At 36.6% G+C, this 21559-nt stretch overlaps 1 protein-coding gene across 5 annotated transcripts in view; it reads left to right on the top strand.

The window, feature by feature from the left end:
• DYRK1A (dual specificity tyrosine phosphorylation regulated kinase 1A) overlaps window positions 1-21559 on the top strand; it is a 158345-nt gene that overhangs the window by 125765 nt on the left and 11021 nt on the right. For all 5 annotated transcript variants that reach the window (XM_017894625.1, XM_017894629.1, XM_017894626.1 and 2 more), the window contains exons 6-9: window positions 3561-3708; window positions 7560-7846; window positions 10392-10538; window positions 12846-12986. In XM_017894625.1, coding sequence (XP_017750114.1) covers window positions 3561-3708; window positions 7560-7846; window positions 10392-10538; window positions 12846-12986 — 723 coding nt within the window. The remainder of the gene's footprint in view (window positions 1-3560; window positions 3709-7559; window positions 7847-10391; window positions 10539-12845; window positions 12987-21559) is intronic.

A 21559-nucleotide genomic window follows, 5' to 3' on the forward strand; every position in this document is an offset into this window, starting at 1 on the left:
AAAAAAAAAAAAAAAAAAAAAATTGGGAAATCTCTGGCTGTGATGCCCCAGCTGCTCCCAGTTGTAAGTCCTTCTATCACATTGAGTCACAGAACTCTGTTTTGTTTGAGGTGTGATTTGCCGATAATCCCAGTCTTCTGCCTTGCAACCCTTGTGGAATGAGATGGTTATTAACCTGCAGTCCAAATACATCTTCTGATTTTTCAGTGATGAGGATAGAATGGGAATCAAAATGACTTTTCCTGAATTGCCTTTTGTTGTTTTTTTTGTTTGTTTGTTTTCTTAAACTATGGAACCTGCATGTGCTTACTTCTCTGTTCCTGCCCTGAGAGAAAGCAAAATATATGCTCCTTTTAACCTGTGAGGAAAAGCCATCATGCTTAAAACAGAAAATGTACTGTATGTCATTAGCAGCCACAGGTCTAAATCCAGAAAAATAAATGTGTAAGGAAATATGAACATTTTTATTAGACCTGTGTCACTCCAATGTGGCCCTATCAGTCCCTGATGTCACGTGTATATGTCTTCTTCCCATGATTTGAAAGAATTTTGGTAACTACACATAATCCAGGGACCTTTTCCTTGAATTATAACCTCTTTTTCTTCTGAGGGGTTTTTCAGTGGTTTGGGAGTTCTTTTTTTTTTTATGGAGACAGGGTCTCGCTATATCACCCTGGCAGAAGCGCAGTAGAGTAGTGATCATGGTTCACTGCCTCGACCTCCTGGTCTCAAGTGATCCTCCTACTTCGGCCTCTAGAGTAGCTGGGACTACAGGCACGTGCCACCATGCCTGGTTAATTTGTTGTTTTTTGTGGAGGCGGGGTTTCACTGTGTTGCCCAGGCTGGTCTTGAACTCGTGGGCTCAAGCAGTCCTCCCATCTCAGCTTCCCACAGTGCTGGGATTATAGGCCTGAGCCACCACACAGGGCCTGGGGGGTCCCTCTTGATTAAGGTATTCCTGTTTGTCAGTACGAAGCAGCTTCTCTGTCAGTCTCTTAAGGAAAGGCATTTGTGAGGCCCAGTCCTTAACTAAGGGTGTGAACACCCTCTGCTGGTTCCCAACCAGGCTACACAGCAGGAGGTAAGCAGTGGGCCAGCAAGCGTTACCGCCTGAGCTCCGCCCTCTCGGATCAGCAGCGTTAGATTCTCAGTGGAGTTCAAACCCTATTGTGAACTGTGCATGCGAGCGATCTAGATTGCATACTCCTTATGAAAATCTAATGCCTGATGATCTGAGGTGGAACAGGTTGATCACCAGACCATCCACCTCACCCCTACCCAGGCCGTGAAAAAATTGTTTTCCACAAAACTGGTCCCTGATGCCCAAAAGGTTGTGGACTGCTGCCCTAGACCTAGACACTGCTACCTCTGCCATGAAAACTTCACTGACGTTTGGGCAGTTGCACTTAAGAGGTCACTTTTTTTTTTATTTTTTTATTTTTTGAGATGGAGTTTTGCTTTTGTCGCCCAGGCTGGAGTGCAGTGGTGCGATCTTGGCTCACTGCAACCTCCACCTTCTGGGTTCAAGTGATTCTCCTGCCTCAGCCTCTTGTGTAGCTGGGATTGCAGGTGCCCCCTACCACGCCTGGCTAATTTTTGTATTTTTAGTAGCGATGGGATTTCACCAATGTTGGCCAGGCTGGTCTCGAACTCCTGACCTCAGGTGATCCATCCGCCTTGGCCTCCCAAAGTGTTGGGATTACAGGCATGAGCCATTGCACTGGGCCTAATAGGTTACTTTCTAACTTTCCTGACATCTACCATGCAAATTTTGGCCATACAGGCTGCTCTCTAAGCTGATTTGCTCCTGATGATTCAGTCTTTGTGCTCATAGTTACCTTTTTCTTCTCCCCTTCACCTTAGTTTTTCTCACACTCAGATTCCACAGAAGAAGTGAGCACAGAACCCTGTGATGACAGAGGCCCATTTGACATTGAACTCCTTTTTCCCAGGGCAGACTGATACTGCCCAAACTCTTGGGCTGAGGAGTTGTGCGGTGTCCACGTTGAAGTTCAGGTCCTGTCCCTCACCAGAGTAATATCTTCTGTATAGACTTGGTCAGACTTTCTCCACATTCTGTGTCAGGTTATTGTCAAATAAGGGATTTCTCCATTTCCGTAGCCAATGCTTATCAAGCCTGATTGTGTATTTAAATTTCTTGGGGAGCTTACCTGAAAAATTACTGATGTCTGGGCTCCAGACCAGTTAAATTCTTTAGGCATTGATGTAAAAGAAAAAAAAATAAGAACAGCTTACTGAATTTGTAGTTCATGTTCAAAAACTGTCAGTTAACCCGTTAACTGTTTGGCAGGTCAGTAGATGCTCAGGCCCCCATGAGTGTCCTTTGTCGTGCAGCTCATCAGGATCTGGGCACTGAACTGCAACTCTTAGTGCAGTCAGTACATCCAGTGAAACAGAAGCATATCAGAACCACTTAGTCACATGTTTACAAGGGTAGCCTCTGTTATAAAAGACCACAGATAGTGTCTTTTAGAATTAAGTGAAACCAGAGATTAGTGCATTTTTTATTCCAAGTTTGATTTCGGTTGAGCCACTCAGAATCTGTCACAGTAGATTTAGCCTTGACTGATGAAGATCTGAGAACATACATTCCATCCTCTTCCTGACCTTGTGATTTTATCCTGCACCTTGGAATCATTTGGAGTTCCTTCCCCATCCCCAGACTTATTTGAATGTGCTAGAAAATGTATCTAAAAGAATTACTTTTTCAGACAATGTATAATATAAATGTAACTTCTATTAGTTGTAATGGTTGTCACTGGTAATAAGAGGTAATGTTTTCTTTTACTTATATATTGATTTTGTAATGTTTATGTAAATCTTTCATAGTAGTATGTACCTCATTTTAGATGAGTCACATTTCAGGTGAGAGGTGCGCATGGTGATGTGTGCTCATGAACTCTGTGGTTTCCTTAGCAGTGATTCTCATTTTAAAACTATCATAATCCCCCAGTTACAGCATTTGTTGCATTGTGGAACTTTACTGGTGATTTGTGTTTGATTTTTTTTTTTTTAGTTGAAACTGATTTTTCTTTTATATACTTAGGTTTTTATGTATGAAAATCGAATTGGAAGTTAGAAAGTTATTTGAAGCCTTGTGCAGATAAACTTTAAAATATTTCATAAATATTCTTAGGGTTCAGGTTTCACTCATTAAAAGAATAGTTCGGTGAGTTGTTTTATAGTGTTATTTAGTAAGAAAGATAAAACCTAAGCAGTTGTCAAGATTCATAATTTATTTCTGAAGGAGGAAAATAGTTAATCTAATGTTATTAAGAAAATTATCTGTTTTGTGGATATTTAGAAATACTGTACAAATGCAAAAGAAATTCAATTTAAAAGATTGATTTAAAGTTACTATGTAATAAATGGATATATATTGAATAGAAATAGAAAGGATCTCTTCTACTTAGGGAGGTCAGAAAATGATAATTATAAAATGTATAGTTGAGAATTAGGTAAATGTTATAATTAAGGTGAATTATAAATATTGTGAAATTGTTGCAATTAATGAAATAGAGAATCATCTTCTCTTTTAGGTTGTAAAGGCATATGATCGTGTGGAGCAAGAATGGGTTGCCATTAAAATAATAAAGAACAAGAAGGCTTTTCTGAATCAAGCGCAGATAGAAGTGCGACTTCTTGAGCTCATGAACAAACATGACACTGAAATGAAGTACTACATAGGTAAACAAACAGGCAAACAGTGCAGTGTGCCCCAAGCCAGACCACAACATTGAGTTAATGGTTCTTTTTTATCAAAATGTTTTGATTTTATTTTAAAGTGGTTGATTAAAAATTTGTTTTTTTCTGTTGGACAGCAAGATTTATATAAGTGACTTGATCTGGTAGTAATAGTCTAACTCTTGGGGAATGTGCCGTCCAGGTAGCGTACCATGTGGAAGAAAATGAGAGTAGTGTGTGTTTTTTGATTTGCAGCTTACTGGTACCATTTGTTTGCTAATGATGCATATTTATCTAGTAACTTTAACCATTTCTAATCTAGCTCAGAAACTAGTTGTGAGCTAGTATGTTGTTAGTGGTTGCGGAACCATTTTTGGGACATCTGCAGCAAGATCTCAGGCTCCTCTCCAGTCTCTTCATCAGCTTGGCAGCATAAGAAGCTATTAGATTTACGACTACAGAAAAGAGATAATAGCCGCTGCTTATTGAATTTCCACCACATTCCTTATGCTTTTCTTCCATCATCTGTAATAATTTATAGCAGTCTTTTAAGGAAGATGGTACAGTTGGTTTGTATAAGAAGCCGCATACCCAGGGTCATAGGGCTCTGCAGCTAGGATCGGAAACTACAGTACTTCTGCCTCACTCCAAAGTCTGTTTCATTCTTACATGGTCTTCCTTCTGAAAACAGAAACAGGAGACAGAAGAATTATGAAAATACTGAAGTCTAGGGCCAATTGATACATGGACAAGACATCTTCTAATACACTTTCATAGTATTTTTAATCAAATCTAATATGTCAGTGATTGTAAGACACCATCATTTCATGTACCATCAAGGAAAAACCTGTTAAGTATTCATATAAGATGCCATCAATCGAAGATACAGACCTTAAGATCAGCACAGATCCATAGTCACTTGTGTTCAGAAATGCTGACTTGATACACGTAAGGCTGAGTTTTATTTAACAGATTCTTTTAAGAAAACATTATGGTTCTTTGGTCCCCCCTTAAAAAGGTAGAAACAAGTAATGGATGTTTAAAAAGGGAAAGCTTCAGATTGTTTAGATTAGATTTTGTTTGTGAAATACCTCTCACTCCTCATTGTTAAAATATAAAATGAGTTTGTATAAATTTTTCTTAGTTTCTTTATGGATACTGATATAATTCATAATAATACCATTCTTAAAATCTTTCTTGTCACACTCAATGAAACTTTGCTGTTCACTGTGAGTTACAACTTACATGAGGTGACCCATTTCCATTCAAAGGTTTTAGAAGCACATCAAGGACATTCTAAGGATGATTGACTTACACAGTGATTTCTAAACATGCCTCCTGCCTTCTCCTCACACTTGAGTATTTGCTTATGGAGCAGAAAAAATATTGATAGCATTACTGTAACATTTTAATTCTGCTTTATTTAAAAAAGACATAGCTGGCATATAGTTAAGTGCTCAAAAAATGTTAGCTACTCAGTTACGTGTAATGCTAGTATTTTGTTTTGAATAAAGTGACATTAATGATCATTTTATTAATTGTATTATTACAGATACTCTTTGGATGAGTTTTCAAATTCTTATTTTAGAAGATGGTGAATGCATAATGTCTCAAACTGAGATTCTGTTTGGAAAACAAAAGAACTTTAGATTAGACAAGTTCATGTCAATTGAATTGATACCTTAAACTTAAGGTATCTGAAAGTCATATTTTGTGATGTAAATTAATTTAAAAAGATAGATGAGTGTAATTTATTCTGATGAATTTTGTCATCTTGTCTTTGAACTTTAAAAAACATCTACTACTTTACCATGTAGCCAAATTTCTTATCTGGATTATTTGGTACCTGCCATGGTCTAGTTAAAACTCAGTTTAAGTCTACAACCAAGTCCTGCCAAGCCCTCCATTCTCCCCAAAATTCAGTTAAAAAGACTGAACAGATATGCTTGTTTGAGCTTTCTTTGACAATGTCAGCACATTGTAGATACTAAGTAAATGAATAAAGAATTGTGAGGTCAGGTGAAACTGAGTAGGTTGATCTTTCATTGGACGAACATTCTAATCACAGAGCTTCTTAAAGGAATTTTTATAATCCCATTAGAATTCTGACGCAGTTACTTTTTGCATTCATTTTGTGGCTCCTGCTTAACCAGGAGATTAAAAGCCACACGTGGACCATGATTGTGAGCATGTATCATGGAACTATGTTTTTAGTTTTAAACCTATAAACTGAAGTGACTAAGAACAGATATTTTACATTCTTAGGTAACGTTTAAGGATTCCTTTGTTATTTTTAGTATCGAGTTGTGCTGTAGACTCCTCTATAGCCATGTAGTTATTTTTATTGTGTTACTTATTCTAACTTTAGATCACCTATATCATGAAAGATCTAAAAGCAGTATTGATGTCCACTGCTTTGAGGCAGGCAGCCCAGGACTACTCCCAGGAAAACACAATGTATCTGTAGTTCTTAGTGATCAGACATTGATTACTATCAGTTTATTCCAGATAGATCTGTAGAGAAACCTCTCATTTTGTAATAGTATAAAAGCAAATGAAAGTAACCTTGACAGATGGGTAGTTTATGTCATTGCAGTTGTGTCACAGGTGCTCAGTTTGGTGTATGTAAGACTGTTAACAGGGAGGGACAGCACTTTATCGAATAACGTCATCTGACATGAAGTCAGTGTTAATACTTAAAGCACAATCTTTGAAGCTATTCAGCCTTTTTAGAAGGTGAACAGTGATAGCGACCTATGTGTTCTATGCTGTTTCCCCACTTACAAGCCTCCTCATCATCTCTTGTTGGAGCTGAGCTTTATTTTGAAGTTTTCCAAACCTTCAGTCTCACACACGAGTTGTCATTTACTAATTTGATAAACACAGTTAAGTCCTCCAATACTTTTACCAAAGCATGATTTTCAAACATTTGTTGTATTTGCCGAAAGGGTAAAAAAAAAAAAAGCCATCAATGAAAATTGTGACAGAAAATTACCAGTGAAATCTGAAGTTCTGCAGGGCAGATAAATTTCAAAGTCTACACAGAGGGCTGCCAAGTACAGCATTGTCACAAACCAGAGATCCCAGTAGGTGGAGCTTAGACATAGGAAGTTGTGAGGTAGGGCTCTCAGGGAGTAAAAAGTGCTTTCATTTATAAATGAAGATAAAAATTGCTGAAATATTCTTACTACTGTTTGTCCATTTGCTGCTTGTGTTTTCAGATCTGACTTTTAAAGAAACAAGGCATTTTTTTAGTACTGCTTCCCTTGTACCACTTATTGACAGATGCTGTACCTGTTTAATTCAGCAGAAGAGCAACTTAGATATTCTTAACTGATTAAAAACTGCTGTTACTACAAAATGCCGATCTCCAAACTTTATTTTGTTTTTTTTTTTTTGTTTTTTTTTTTTTTTTTTTTTTTGTTTTTTTTTTTTTTAAGAGACGGAGTCTCGCTTTGTCGCCCAAACTGGAGTGCAGTGGCCGGATCTCGGCTCACTGCAAGCTCCGCCTTTTTTGGGTTTATGCCATTCTCCTGGCTCAGCCTCCCGAGTAGCTGGGACTACAGGCGCCTGCCACCTCGCCCGGCTAGTTTTTGTATTTTTTAGTAGAGATGGGGTTTCGCCTGGTTAGCCAGGATGGTCTCGATCTCCTGACCTTGTGATCCGCCCGTCTCGGCCTCCCAAAGTGCTGGGATTACAGGCTTGAGCCACCACGCCCGGCCACCGATCTCCAAACTTTAACTGAACTCTGCATTTGATGTTGTAATAATGTTATAGATCATTTGAGAGTGCATGTGTTTGTTACTGTCATTTTATTGGTAGATGTAATTTAAAATGAAACTTTTCTCTTTCAGTGCATTTGAAACGCCACTTTATGTTTCGAAACCATCTCTGTTTAGTTTTTGAAATGCTCTCCTACAACCTCTATGACTTGCTGAGAAACACCAATTTCCGAGGGGTCTCTTTGAACCTAACACGAAAGTTTGCACAACAGATGTGCACTGCACTGCTTTTCCTTGCGACTCCAGAACTTAGTATCATTCACTGTGATCTAAAACCTGAAAATATCCTTCTTTGTAACCCCAAACGCAGTGCAATCAAGATCGTTGACTTTGGCAGTTCTTGTCAGTTGGGGCAGAGGGTAAGTATTATTTCAGAACTTGTGAATTAAATAGGAATTAAATAGAAGTAGGACAGTGTAGGTGTTAGGTTGGCACAAAAGTAGTTGTGGTTTTTACCATTGCAGTTGCCATTTTTGCAATGGCAAAATCACAATTTCTTTTGCGCCAACCTAATATTTGAAATGTTACTAAGGTGTATACCATTTAGAGGCAATTACTGGATGGTTATTTAGCTTTAAAATGTAGCACTTAATTAACGTGTGGATATCTGTTTTGGTGAAATACCTTTTAAAATGCAAATAGCAATACTTTGAGTCAAAAGACATTGATTTTTTGAAATAGGTATATTTAAAATTGTATGTATGCTAAAAGATTAAGGGAGAGAATAGGAGATGGAATGATTAAATATTAGAGGATTTGTAACTGTATTTCTCAAGTAAAGGTTTTAGTATAAATTTTGGGACTTTTCAGTACTAGAACATTGAATCTTTGCTGTAAAATTCTTCTCTGAAGATGGATCAAGATAAATCATTTTTCTAAAAAACTGATGGTTCAGAAAAATGCAGGTAATTTTGCCTTAGTCGTGGTACTAAAGTATAGAAAACTCAGTTGATAGACGTACTTGTTTTGATAGATAAGTTTATCTTCTTTTCCCCACTCTTACTTAAAATTTACATAAGTTCTGACACATACCCAAGCTGGTTTTTTTGAGACTGCTAAAAACAGATGTGTTCGTAGTGCTGAAAAGTTTAGCTGATTTAGGAAAGCAGTTTTTTCCTGTCATTCTTCCGGCATTATAAAAACTACTCTAACGGCATTGTTTTAGGTGTAAAATAGAAGTTATAGGGGTCTCCTCTTGAAAGGAATTAGTGTCACCATTTGATAATATTTTACTCATTTTAACACTATTCTTTTGCTAGAAAGTATTGAAACTGTATTTCTTCTGTTTTAAAGAAACCCAACTAACGTACAGATGTTAATTTTTCATACTGACTTTCTGTTTCTTATTTTTCCAAATTAGTGAAATTTTCTGTCCTGTCCTACTTTTGTCCAGGCTTTAACTCTAACAGATTAATCATAAGGATTTATAGCCAGTTAATAGGACTGTCTTTTTGTTATTTTCTGCAGCTTCTCTTATGGCAGTGATGCTATCGAGTGTTGAAGTAATTTTTAAAAATTGGAGTAGGGACCAAAGTTTGCAGTTTTAGATGCCTTCAAAAAATCGAGAGATGCTCGTAGTTTATATGGGATAGAGTGTATTGTGAATGAAAAATACATGCCCATCTTGAGAGTAGTTTGAATAGATTATAGAGTTGGGAAGTTTTTCCCCTATTTAAGCCGAATTATATATTTTGTCCTAATATTAAACATTATTATTTCTGTCTAGCCAAAATAAGCCAATTATCCCTATAATAAGTTTTTAATTATTCAAGTTCATTGGCATCACACGGGAAGTTATTTCTAAAATAGACCTGCCATGTCCCTGCCCCTAGATCTATTGGATTAGAATCAGAAGGTGGTAGGGCAAATGTGTTTTGGGGAAAGCAACTGCTTTAAACAAATTAGATAGGGAGGTGACAAAGTTCCTGACATAAGCTGTGAAATAAAAGTCTCAGGAGTGGTGAGTGTTTGGGCCTAGGGAATTGACAGTGGTATTGGCTTATAAAAACCTTGGAAATGCAGTACTTCTTCCCAGTTCTTTTAAATTAGACTTTCTTCTCATAGTTCCTTAAGGTTGGTTGACCTGTCTATGGAGGCCTGAGATTGTTCTTGAAGACTTGGCTGGAGGTTTCAGTGGGAACCACAAAATTTCATGAGCTTTCTGGCTGCATGGTTTGGGTGTTAAGTTAGGAAATTTAGTTAGGAGGATTTTCTTTCTTTCCCCCTTTCAATAAGCAAAACAAATTGGTCTCTGAAGAGATCCTCACATTACTTCATTGAAAATAGTCCATGTCAGGATTGTGTCTCTGTAAGAAGTCTTGGATGGAGGTAGAGAGAGAAGAGAGAAGAAGCTATTGATCAGAGACAGCTCTCAATTGAATCTTTATGTGGTAGTGTTTCTGGGATTTATCTGTGAGACAGCAAGAGTACAAGTGTCTGAATTTTAAGTTACATTATATTGAAGTTACTTGACTTTTAACGCTGAGAAATACATTGTTTAGGTTAATTTAAATACAATTTAGTTGTTAAAATAGTGGTAAACTAAGTGCCAGCCATAGTAGGAGGAAATAATTATTAGGGAAATAAATTACTTTCAATAGTGTTTGTTTTTTTTTCTAGTGAGGCATAATTGTTTTAAGAAATATCATGATGACTAGGTAGGATTAGAGTAAATGAAAGGGCTTGAATCTTTACATATGACGCATTTCACAATCAGATTAACCAGTCCCTAGAAATGTTTAGTTCTTTAAGCCATTTTCATAGTCTAATGTTGAAATTAGTCAATGGAACCCTAATTCAGGAGTTAGCCAATTCTTTTCTGTTAATATCACGTCAATGTTTTTAATCCAATGCTGACTACAGTTTTAAGCAATTGAAGTAATACTATTTTGAAATGTATTTCAGATATACCAGTATATTCAGAGTCGCTTTTATCGGTCTCCAGAGGTGCTACTGGGAATGCCTTATGACCTTGCCATTGATATGTGGTCCCTCGGGTGTATTTTGGTTGAAATGCACACTGGAGAACCTCTGTTCAGTGGTGCCAATGAGGTAAATGATGTATTGCTTTACAAATTCTGTTTTCATAATTTCTTTTTGTCTTTCATCTATGACAGTGTAATTTAAAAGTTGTGTTTAGGCAAAGATGTCTATTTAATCATTCAAATGTGAGGTCAGTTTCAATATACCTATTTTTTCATATTTGTCAGTTGTCATATAATGTAAAGTTTAGAATTATGAGATAGGAGTAGGATATTTTAATCTACTCATGAAGGAGAACAGTTAGAAAGTGTTAGATTAGAAAGTGTTAAGTATTTTGGCATACATTTTACAGGTTTTAAATACAGTAACAGCTTAAAGATGATAAGGAATGACGGCTGTCCTGCAGAGATACAAACATCACTCTAAATTTTGAGATTATGATTTGGAGTTGAAGAGGTAATGGTCAGTAGGACTGGTGGATACTCAGTCTGAATAATGTAGAGTAAACTAGATTATAGAATTGTCGGGCTACAGAGACTGCGTGCAATTCTATATTCCACAGGTTTTCCGTCTGTGTTCTGGAAGATTTTTGAAGGTCAGAGGCAGTGAATGGGAGGGCAGGGACAGGCCATACCTCCCTGCAGTCAGAGAAATCGGGCTTTCATTGTTTTTAAAAACTATTCACCTGTGGGGTTTTGTTTGTTTTTTAAAAGAAAAATCGACCATTGCAGATCTTGATCAGTCTATTTATAAGTGAGAAGAGAAAGGCCAAAGGCATTAATGACTTGTACCAGATTATGCAGCTGTTAATAGGTGGTGTCAGAAACTTGTCTCTTCCATCCTTCCTTTTAATTTTTTTTTTTGGAGATGGAGTCTTGCTCTGTTGCCCAGGCTGGAGTATAGTGGCGCAATCTTGTCTCTCGAGTAACTGGAATTAACAGGCAGCGCCACCATGCCTGGCTAATTTTTTGTATTTTTACTAGAGATGATGTTTCACCATGAGAGCAGCAGGAGCTGCTCTCAAACTCCTGACCTGAAGTGGTCTGCCTGCTTCAGCCTCCCAAAGTGCTTATTACAGGCATGAGCCACTGTGCCCGGCCCCTTTTAATTCATTTCATCTTGAACTGGTGAGCTACTCTTTGATAGTAACTGTCATAGTTTGTTTTTGTTTTAGTATAAATCTTACTTTGTAAATTAGTATCTTTTTTGGGCTTAAACAATATTTGAAAAACTTTGCTGTTACTCACTGTAAAGGCCGAGGTCCTTTGAGTAGCTCACAGATTCCTGCTCCCTCTGATGCCAGTTCTCTCACCACTACCTGGTCTCTCCTTCTCCCCTCACTCTGTGGTCCACACACAGCTTTCTCTGTGGTCCCTTGAAAATGCCAGCCACGGGCCCATACTCAGCCCTTTGCATTTCTTCCTTCCTGTGCCTAAAATTCTCTTTCCGAGCTAGTCCCTTGCTGATGTTAGTGTTTGCTCTGATGTCACGTTCTCGGTGAAACCATATACCCCACTTATGGTTGCAGTACCCCTTCTCATCCCATAGTTCTTAGCCAGCATCTGACATCATGTATTTAATTATTTATTGATACGGCTGGGTGCAGTGGCTTATGCCTGTAATCACAGCACTTTGGGAGGCTGAGGTGGGCAGATCACTTGAGGTCAGGAATTCGAGACCGGCCCGGCCAACATGGTGAAACCCCGTCTCTACTAAAAATACAAAAATTAGCCTAGCCTGGTGTCGCATCCCTGAAATCCCAGTTACTTGGGAGGCTGAGGCAGGAGAATTGCTTGAATCTGGGAGGTGGAGATTGCTGTGAGCTGAGATTGCGCCACCACGCTTCAGCTTGGGTGATAGAGCGAGACTCCATCTAAAGAGAAAAATAGCCAGTCATGGTGGTGCATGCCTGTAGTCCCAGCCACTCAGGAGGCTGAGGTGGGAGGATCACTTGAGCCTGGGAGGAGGTCAAGGCTGCAGTGAGCTGTGATTGCACCACTGCACTCCAGCCTGGGTGACAGAACGAGACCTTGTCTCAAAAATAAGTAAATAAAAAAAATTTTAAATAAAATTCCCCAAGAATGGAAACTTTAAAACTTCCTCTTATCTTTCCTTACTGTTCAACATTGTATCCATGGCTACCTGACATAATATGTTTGTTAATTGACTATCTTCCCTTCTGTGGGGTATTCCCTTCTGTGGGGTATCAAAGAAGGTAGGGCTTTTCTTGTGTTTGTTCATTGCTGTATGCTGGATGTCTAGAGGAGTGCCTGACACATAGGAGGTGTGCAGTTTATTAATGAATGAATGACTTGATGAGCAGGAGTAGATGTACAGTAGAAATGATAGGTTTTATTGTTTTTATTTTTAATACAGGTAGATCAGATGAATAAAATAGTGGAAGTTCTGGGTATTCCACCTGCTCATATTCTTGACCAAGCACCAAAAGCAAGAAAGTTCTTTGAGAAGTTGCCAGATGGCACTTGGAACTTAAAGAAGACCAAAGATGGAAAACGGGTAAAATAAGGATATATCTGTTTTGAGCCTTTGTTAAATTTATCATACCTGTCTTTTTATAGCTCATTTTGCATTTACTTGAAATCAGTGTTTCAGTCAATGATTTTATTGATACCTTACATAGATACTTTGTTCAGAAGTTGAGTATAGTTTGACCGAACTATCAGGTATGGACCAGTGTTTGATTAATGGTCAGAGTTATCTTTAAAACTTCATATTAAAAACTGTGTGCCTGCATTTTGAGGCAGCTGATCACATCACCATACTTTGTTTCAACAGAAGAATTAGTAAGTTTGACCTTTGTTTCTCACAGCTCGGGCATGTAGTGAGTTAATACTGCAGCTGTGAACAGAAGTCACAATTGGTGTAAATGATTTTTCTTTAAGTTCAGTTGGTAAATTATGTCAGAAGATGAGTTTTGGCTTAAGTAGTATGATTTTTTTTCTAAGGATATTAACTAACTAGATAGTCCTTTGATAGACTTCAGATTCCTAGCTCAATGACTTGGATAGCAAAATTTCACATCTTCAAAATCTTTGAAAGTGAGGTTTTAAAACATTAGGTTTGTTTTAGTAATGTTCTTTTATCTGAGGACTTTTAAAAGATACCTAAATTATGTCAATTTAATAGAGTAAATGATGCCAATTTTGCATCTTGATTTTTTACTTTTGTTTTATAGATCTGTAAATAATCATGTTTTGTAATTTAGTTTGGTCATAGTATTGAATGAATGTAATTTATAAGTATGTGATTGAATATGACCCCCCCCCCACACACACACACGTACCAAAGAAGTCACCTTGTGATCGAAGTTTTGGATTTATAACATTTAAGAGTTTATTTTTGTTTCAGTTATTATTTTGCATTGTATTTTAGCCACACTGCCACCAGGTGTCATTTTCAGCAAACTGAAGGTGATGGTGGTTGACTGCTTTAATTTACTTCCACATAGCTGCGGAGTCATAACTTTTAATACCAGATTATTTTCTTTAGAATATTTAGAAGCACATATGTAATTGTATCTTTCAGAACTGATGTGTAAGTTATTGTGTTCTGCTATATTCACTAAAGCTGTAGGCAGTGCAGTTTCCAGCTGCTAAATTATGCCTGTTCCCCATGAGGAAAGGACGGAAAATGCTATTGAGACCTCCTGGGCCCTTGTTTTTTCTTTATCCACATAGCTCATTAATCATGGCCCATTTTCCATATAACCAAAACTTAGCCTGGGAATCCTTACTAGCTTCACCAGCATTTAAAGGAGTTCCTACCAGTTTGAATTAGCATGGAGAGGAAATTAAATCTTTTTTATGTTGTCTCTCTCTGTGATGCAGACTGCTGCATTCTCCATTTCAGATTTATTTATATTTTGCTTCTGCTATTTTTTTCTCAATAAAACATCCCATTCCATCTCTTAAATCTCTGCCTTACAAAAACCACAGTGACCTATCATTTCTTTCAAATTGATCTATAGGTATTATTTTTTATTTGGGGTGGGGGCATTTCAGAAATGAGTAGATTGTCTTTTCCCTTTTAAAATTGGAAGTAGATAACATACATTTAATACATGTAAATTAAGTAGATTTTATGAGATTTCTTTTAGTCACACTTAGCAATTAATGTAAGCAACTTAATTTTAAAACATGAAATAATTATTTTGCTTTTAAGAGATAAATTTTGCAACAGAAAAATTCATTATCAAATTATTACATTACAAATGGTACACTAAGAATTTTCACCAGAGATACAAATAGATGTGCATATACTTTCATTGGCTGTCTTCTTTGTGGTTTGTTTACTGATTTTATTTTTACTTTTAATTTCTCATTTTACATTTCAAAAGCCCCATATTAGGGTTTTCCAATAATAAATACTATATAGTTTTTTCTTGATGGAGGTGGAGAGTGAAGAAGACAATAAATGATGCTGTTTTTTGAAGTACAGTTTATATATTGTAAGATACACAGATTTTAAGTATTGAGTTTATTTTCACCTTTATGTACAGCAATGCCCCCCATCTACACCAATATGAAAGACTTCTATCACCCCAAATCCTCTTGTGACCCTTTTCTGTTATCCCATTGCTTTCTGATTTCTGTCATCAAAGACTAGCTTTGCTTTTTCATTGGCAAACTTAGTATAAATGGAGCCTTATAGTATTTATTGTTTAGTTTTGGGTTTTCTTCACTCAATAAATGTATTGCTTTTGGAAATTCATCAATATTGAATGTCTTAGGAAGTTTTTTTTATTGCTTCAAGATATTTCCTTGAATGAACATGCCATAATTTATATTCATCTGTCAGTGGTCATTTGGTTTGTTCCCAGTTTGGGACTGTTATGAATAAGGCTACTGAGAACATTTTTCATACGTATGTTTTCGTTTCTCTGACAGCACAATCTAAGAGTAGAATTGCCAGGTCATAGGGTATGTGTTTAACTTCACAAGAAAACACCAGTTCTCCAAACAAAGTTGTTTTATTTTATATTCCCATGATATATGAGGGTTCCAGTTGCATGACATCCTCACCATTTTATATAGTTTGTCTATTGGATTTTAGCCATTCTGTAGTGGATATGTAATGGTTTACATTTGCATTTCTTCATGGCTAATGATACCACCTTTTCGTATGCTTATTAGCCTTTCATATATCTTCTTTGTCACAGGTCTTTCCCATCTTTTGCTTGTGTTACTGAGTTGTTTAATGACTGAGTAGTCCTTTGTCATTAAGTTTTTTGTCACATATATGTCAGTGTATTTCCCTAGACTGTGGCTTGCCTGTTCCTTTCTTAATATGGTGTCTTTTGATGAATAGGAAGTTTTAATATTGATGAAGTTGTATTTGTCAACTTTTTTTTTTTGGTTCTTTTTTTTATCCTGAGAAATCTTCGCCATCTCCAAGTTTGTGAAGATACTCTTCTGTTTTCTTCTAAAAGTTTTTTTTTTTTTTTTTTAATCTGCCTCTTACAGTTAAGATTCTGTGGTCCATCTTGAATTAATTTTTGAGTGTGGAACAGGGTGAAGGGGTTGAAATGCGTTTTCTTCCATATGCTTACCTCATAGTTACAGTAGCATTTGCTGAAAGCAATTGTTTTACCCTATTGATATGTTTTTAATTCTAGGTCCTTTCTATTCACACATGAATTTTAGAATCAGCTTGTAAATTTCTACCAAAAAATCATGCTAGCATTTTGATTTGGGTTGCAATTGGGGTTTCCATCAGGAAAATGGACATCTTAACAATATTAAGTCTTCCACTCTATAAAGATGGGTTATCTCTCCATTTATTTAGGGCTTAAAATCTCTCAGCAGTGTTTTATAGTTTTTAATGCAGAAGTCTTACATATTTTGTTCACTTTATTCCTAAGTTTCTAACTTTTTAGATGCTATTTTAAATGACATTTAAAATGTATAATTTCATAATTTTCATTTTGGTATATAGAAATGCAGCTGATTTTTGTATCCTAAGACCTTGCTAAATTCACCTATTCTAGTACAGATAACCCTTGAACAATACAGGTGTGAACCACACAGGTCCACTTGTATGCAGATTTTTTTCCAACAAATACAGTCAGTCCTCTGTATCTGAGGGTTCCACATCTGCAGTCAAATGTGGATCAAAAATACAGTATTCCTTGGATGTGAAACCTGTGTATGAGGGCGAACTTTTCACGTATGTGGGTTCCACACAGCCTCCTTGTGGAGCTTGAGTATGTGTGAATTTTAGTATATTGGTGGGGGGTCCTGGAACCAACCCCCTGCATATACTGAGGAATGAATGTATTTTCGTTGTTGAAATTTGATAGGGCTTTCTACTTTAAACAATCTTATGCTCCATGAATGAAGACAGTTTTATTTTTTCAATTGTATGTCTTTTTTGCTTTTTTAATATCATGAGTGGGTTTTGAATATTGTCATGTTTTTTCTGCATCTATAGGGATCGTCATATGATTTTTCTCCTGTTTTGTGGTAAAATACATTAATTTTTTGAATGTTAAGCCCCACCCTATGATAAACTACACTTGGCCTTGATATACTGTTCTCTTATATATATTGCTCAGTTCAGTTTGCTAATCTTTTGGTAAGGAATTTTGTTTCTATGTCATTAGTGGATATTTGTCTAAAATTTTGTTAATAATACCATCATTAGGGTTTGATTTTAGGGTTATACTGGAATTGTAAAACTATTAGGAAATATTTTTTCTTGATTTTTCTGAGAAAATTTGCATATGATTGGTTGACATTATTTCTTTTGTAATGTTTAGTAGAGGTCATTGATGAAACCATCAGAACCTGGGGCATTTTTTGTTACAAGGTTATTTCATTATAATTTATGTTTTTTGTTAAAAATACGGTTATCCAAATTTTTTAAGTTGGTTTTGGTAAGTTGTATCTTTCAAGAAGCTTTTCTTTCTCACCTAAATTGTTGAATTTGTTGGCATAAAATTATCAGTAATATTTTACTTTTTTTTTTTAAATATCTAGAGAATCTATAGTGATAGTTTTTTTTTTGTTTTTTTTTTTGTTTGTTTGTTTGTTTTTTTTAAATTGCTAAGTCTCTCTTTTATTCCTGATATTGGCCGTTTGTACTTTCTGTTTTTTCCCCAAGTAGTCTTGCTCAGGGTTCATCAAGTTTATTAATCCTTTCCGACAACCAGCTTTTGACTTTGTTAATTTCTTTTTTTTTTCTTTTTCTATTCTTTTTTTTTTTTTTTTTTTTGAGACGGAGTCTCGCTTTCTTACCCAGTCTGGAGTGCAGTGGTGCGCAATCTCAGATCACTGCAAGTTCTGCCTCCCGGGTTCACGCCATTCTTCTGCCTCAGCCTCCTGAGTAGCTGGGACTACAGGCGTCCGCCACCACACCTGGCTAATTTTTTGTATTTTTAGTAGAGATGGGATTTCACTGTGTTAGCCAGGATGGTCTCGATATCCTGACCTTGTGATCTGCCTGCCTCGGCCTCCCACAGTGCTGGGATTACAGGTGTGAGCCACTGTGCCCGGCCTCTTTTTCTATTCTTGATCTAGTTTCTGTTTTTTTTTTGCTCTTCATTATGTCCATGTACTTGGGTTGAATTTACTCCTTTTCTTGCTTCTTAAAGGTGGAAACTAGATCATTGATTTTTAAGCCTTTTTGCTACTATAGAATTCAATGGTATGAATTTCCCTCTAAGCACTGCTTTAGCTGCATTCTGCAGCTTTTGTATGTTTTGTTGTTGGTTTTCTTTTTTGTTTTCTTTTTCCTTTTTTTTTGGAGACGGTGTCTCGCTCTGTTGCCAGGCTGGAGTGCAGTGGTGCAATCTTGGCTCACTTCAACCTCCGCCTCCCAGGTTCAAGCAACTCTCCTGTCTCAGCCTCCCAAGTAGCTGGGACTACACATACCCAGCTAATTTTTGTATTTTTAGTAGAGGCAGAGTTTCACCATATGACCAGGATAGTCTCAATCTCTTAACCTCATGATCTACCTGCCTTGTCCTCCCAAAGTGCTGGGATTACAGGCATGAGCCACTACACCTGGCCGCTTTTTTTTATGTTTTAACAGTCATTCTGAAATATTTCTAACTTGTGATTTCTTCTTTAACCTGTGATTATTTAGAATTTTGTTACATAATTTCAAAATATTTAAGGATTTTCTAGATATCTTACTGATTTCTAGTTTGGTAGCAGTTTGGTCACAGAACGTGATTTCAGTCCTGTAAAACTGAGACTTGTTTTATGGCCTAGCATCTAATGTGTCTTTGTGAATGTTTTATGTGTGCTTGATAAGAATTGTATTTTGTGTGTGTTTGGTGTAGTGGTCTCCAACTATCAATGTAGATGAAATTGTTTTATATTTTTCTTCATATCTTTTATATCTTTGTGTATGTGTATATTCTGTCAGTAATTGAGAGAGGAGTCTTATTGATAAGTTTGGATTTGTCTTAGACTCCTTTGTAACATTGCTTTATGGTTTTTGAAGCTTTGTTAATAGGCGTATGCATGTTTGATTTTGTTATGACTTATTGATAAATTGACCCTTTTATCATCCTGAAATGCCCCTCTTTGTCTCTAGTAATGTTTGTCTTTAAGTTTGCTTTGTCTGATATTACTACTGTAGTCTTACCAGTATTCTTATTCTTGGTATTTTCATGGTGTGTGTCTGTGTGTGTGTAGATAAAAAAGATATGAAGAAAAGTATGCAACATGTGTATACACACACACACACACACGCACTTTTACTCTTTTACTGTAAACCTGTGCATACCTTTATATTTACAGAATTATTTTTGTGTTGTGTGCAATGTATGGTCAGGTCGTTTTTTAATCTAGTCTGATAGTGGTTAACCCATTATTGAGAGTTTTGGTTTAAGACGGTCATCTTACTTGCGTTCTGTTTTTCTTTCCTGTTCGTTGTTTCCTGTTCCTTCTTTCCTGCCTTTTGTGGGGAGGTGTGTTGAATACTTTGGGCATTTTATTTTATCTCCCATATTGATTTTTTACTTATTCCTCTATGTGTCATATTTAGTGTTCCTTTTATAATATGCACCATTGACATTAGTTTACCTTCAAATAATAATATATTGCTTGGTAAACAGTGTGATAACCATGTGATTCTGTCTACCTCTTGTGCACTTGTATTACTTTTGCATGTTACACCTCACAACACATTATTGGCTGTTTAAATAAAAAATAGATTTAAACACACAAAAGAAATTTAAAAGCACATAAAATAAGGATAATAGATCTTTTGTATTTATCCTTATATTTGCTCTTTTCTGGTGTTCATTACTTTTTGCAATTCCTAGCTTCCATCTGGTATTATTTCTTTAGCCTCAAGATCTTCCTTTAACTTTTATTTTATAATGAATAAGTTATCCTGATTAATTCTGTCAACAGGTGTTGATCTGAAAATATTTGTTTACCTTTATTTTTTGGAAGATATTTTCAGTGAATATAGAATTATAGATTAACTTCTTTCAGCAAAAGAAAAAGATGTTATGATATTGCTTCCAGGTATATTGACTTTTTTTCTGGATTACACTGTTTCTGTAGAGAAGTCAGTGATTATTCTTAGCATTATTCCCCTGCATATAATATTTCCCCCTCTTCCCTCTGGCTGATTTTAATGTTTTCTCTTCGTTTGATTTCTACAGTTTGACTATTTACCTACATATGATTTTCTTTGTATTTATTCTCCTGGGAGTTCACTGAGTTTCTTGGACCTGTGGGTTGATCTCTATCATCAGTTTTTGAAAATCCTCAGACATAGTCTTTCCAAATATTTGTTCTGCTTGTATCTTTCTTCCAGTTCTCCAGTGATGTGTATGTTATAGTGCTGAATATTATCCCAATGGTCTCTGATTTATTCATTCTGTTTTCTGTTTGTGTTTTTAATTTGGATAATTTCTTTTTCTATCTTCTGGTTCACTCATTTTGTTTTTCCTTGTGCTGAGTCCAGTCCGCTGTTGAATCCATTAAATGGATTCATGTGATGTTATTGTTATTCTTGAGACAAGTTCTCACTCTGTTGCCCAGGCTAAAGTGCAATGGTGTGATCATGGCTCATTGCAGCCTTGACTTCCTTGGCTCAAGGAGTTCCTCTGCCTCAGCCTCCCAGGTAGCTCAGACTACAGGAGTGGTGCAGGCGCCATTCTCAGCTATTAAAGTTTTTGGAGGGACGGGGTCTGGCTATGTTGCCTAGGCTAGTCTTGAACTCGTGGACTCAAGCAGTCCTCCCACCTCAACCTGGGTATAGAGACATGAGCCCAGCCTCTATTTTTTAGTTCTGGCATTTCTATTTTGTTTTAAATATAGTTTTTCTCTTCTGAAATTCTACATCTGTTCATATGTTGTCCACCTTTTGAACTAAATTGTTTAATTATCATAATTTATTAGGAGTAATTTATCGTAATTATTTTAAAGTTCCAGTCTGCTACTTTCAACATCTGCACCATTTATTTATGTGTATCTTCTATTGGGTTTTTTTCCTTTCATGTGATTGTGGACGTCATTTTTTTAAAATGTCTGTAATTTTTAAATGTGTGACAAACTTTCATTGCTTAAGAACAGTTAAAGATGAATCATATTTTCCCTCAGAAAGAGGCCTCTTACTCTGTCAGGCCCCTCATGTGGGGCTGATTTGATCTCTTTTGTAGCTTAGCTGACTCTAGGCTTTGCTTGTTTGACTTAGATTCTATTCCCCACTGTCTTCAGATGTTTTAAGCTGGGATCACAACATTCGCTTCAGCAGTGTTTGTGTCTTTAGAACCAGGGAAAATCTAGTGGTCTCTATACATTACTGCCCAGCCAGCAGCCCCACTCCTAACTCTCGGTGCCTGGGAGATCACCTTCCTCCTGCTGTACTGCCCCAATCTTCTGTCTGTCCACACCTGACCATCAGAAGTTGGTTCAGACTTGGGCTGGAGTCTTCTCGCTCACCTGTGGCATGCCTCTCTTTCTCCCACTGCAGATCTCTTCCAGGAGAGACTTTTCGTTTTGTAGAATTCAGGGGATTTTTGTTCCAACTTTGGATCCTCAGGCAGCTCTCTGATGGGTCTTTAAAAGTCAGTGATTTTATGACTTACTAGAGAAGGAACAATC

This window comes from Rhinopithecus bieti, unplaced genomic scaffold, assembly GCF_001698545.2.
Source record: "Rhinopithecus bieti isolate Rb0 unplaced genomic scaffold, ASM169854v2 scaffold_25394, whole genome shotgun sequence".
Taxonomy (NCBI): Eukaryota; Metazoa; Chordata; class Mammalia; order Primates; family Cercopithecidae; genus Rhinopithecus; species Rhinopithecus bieti.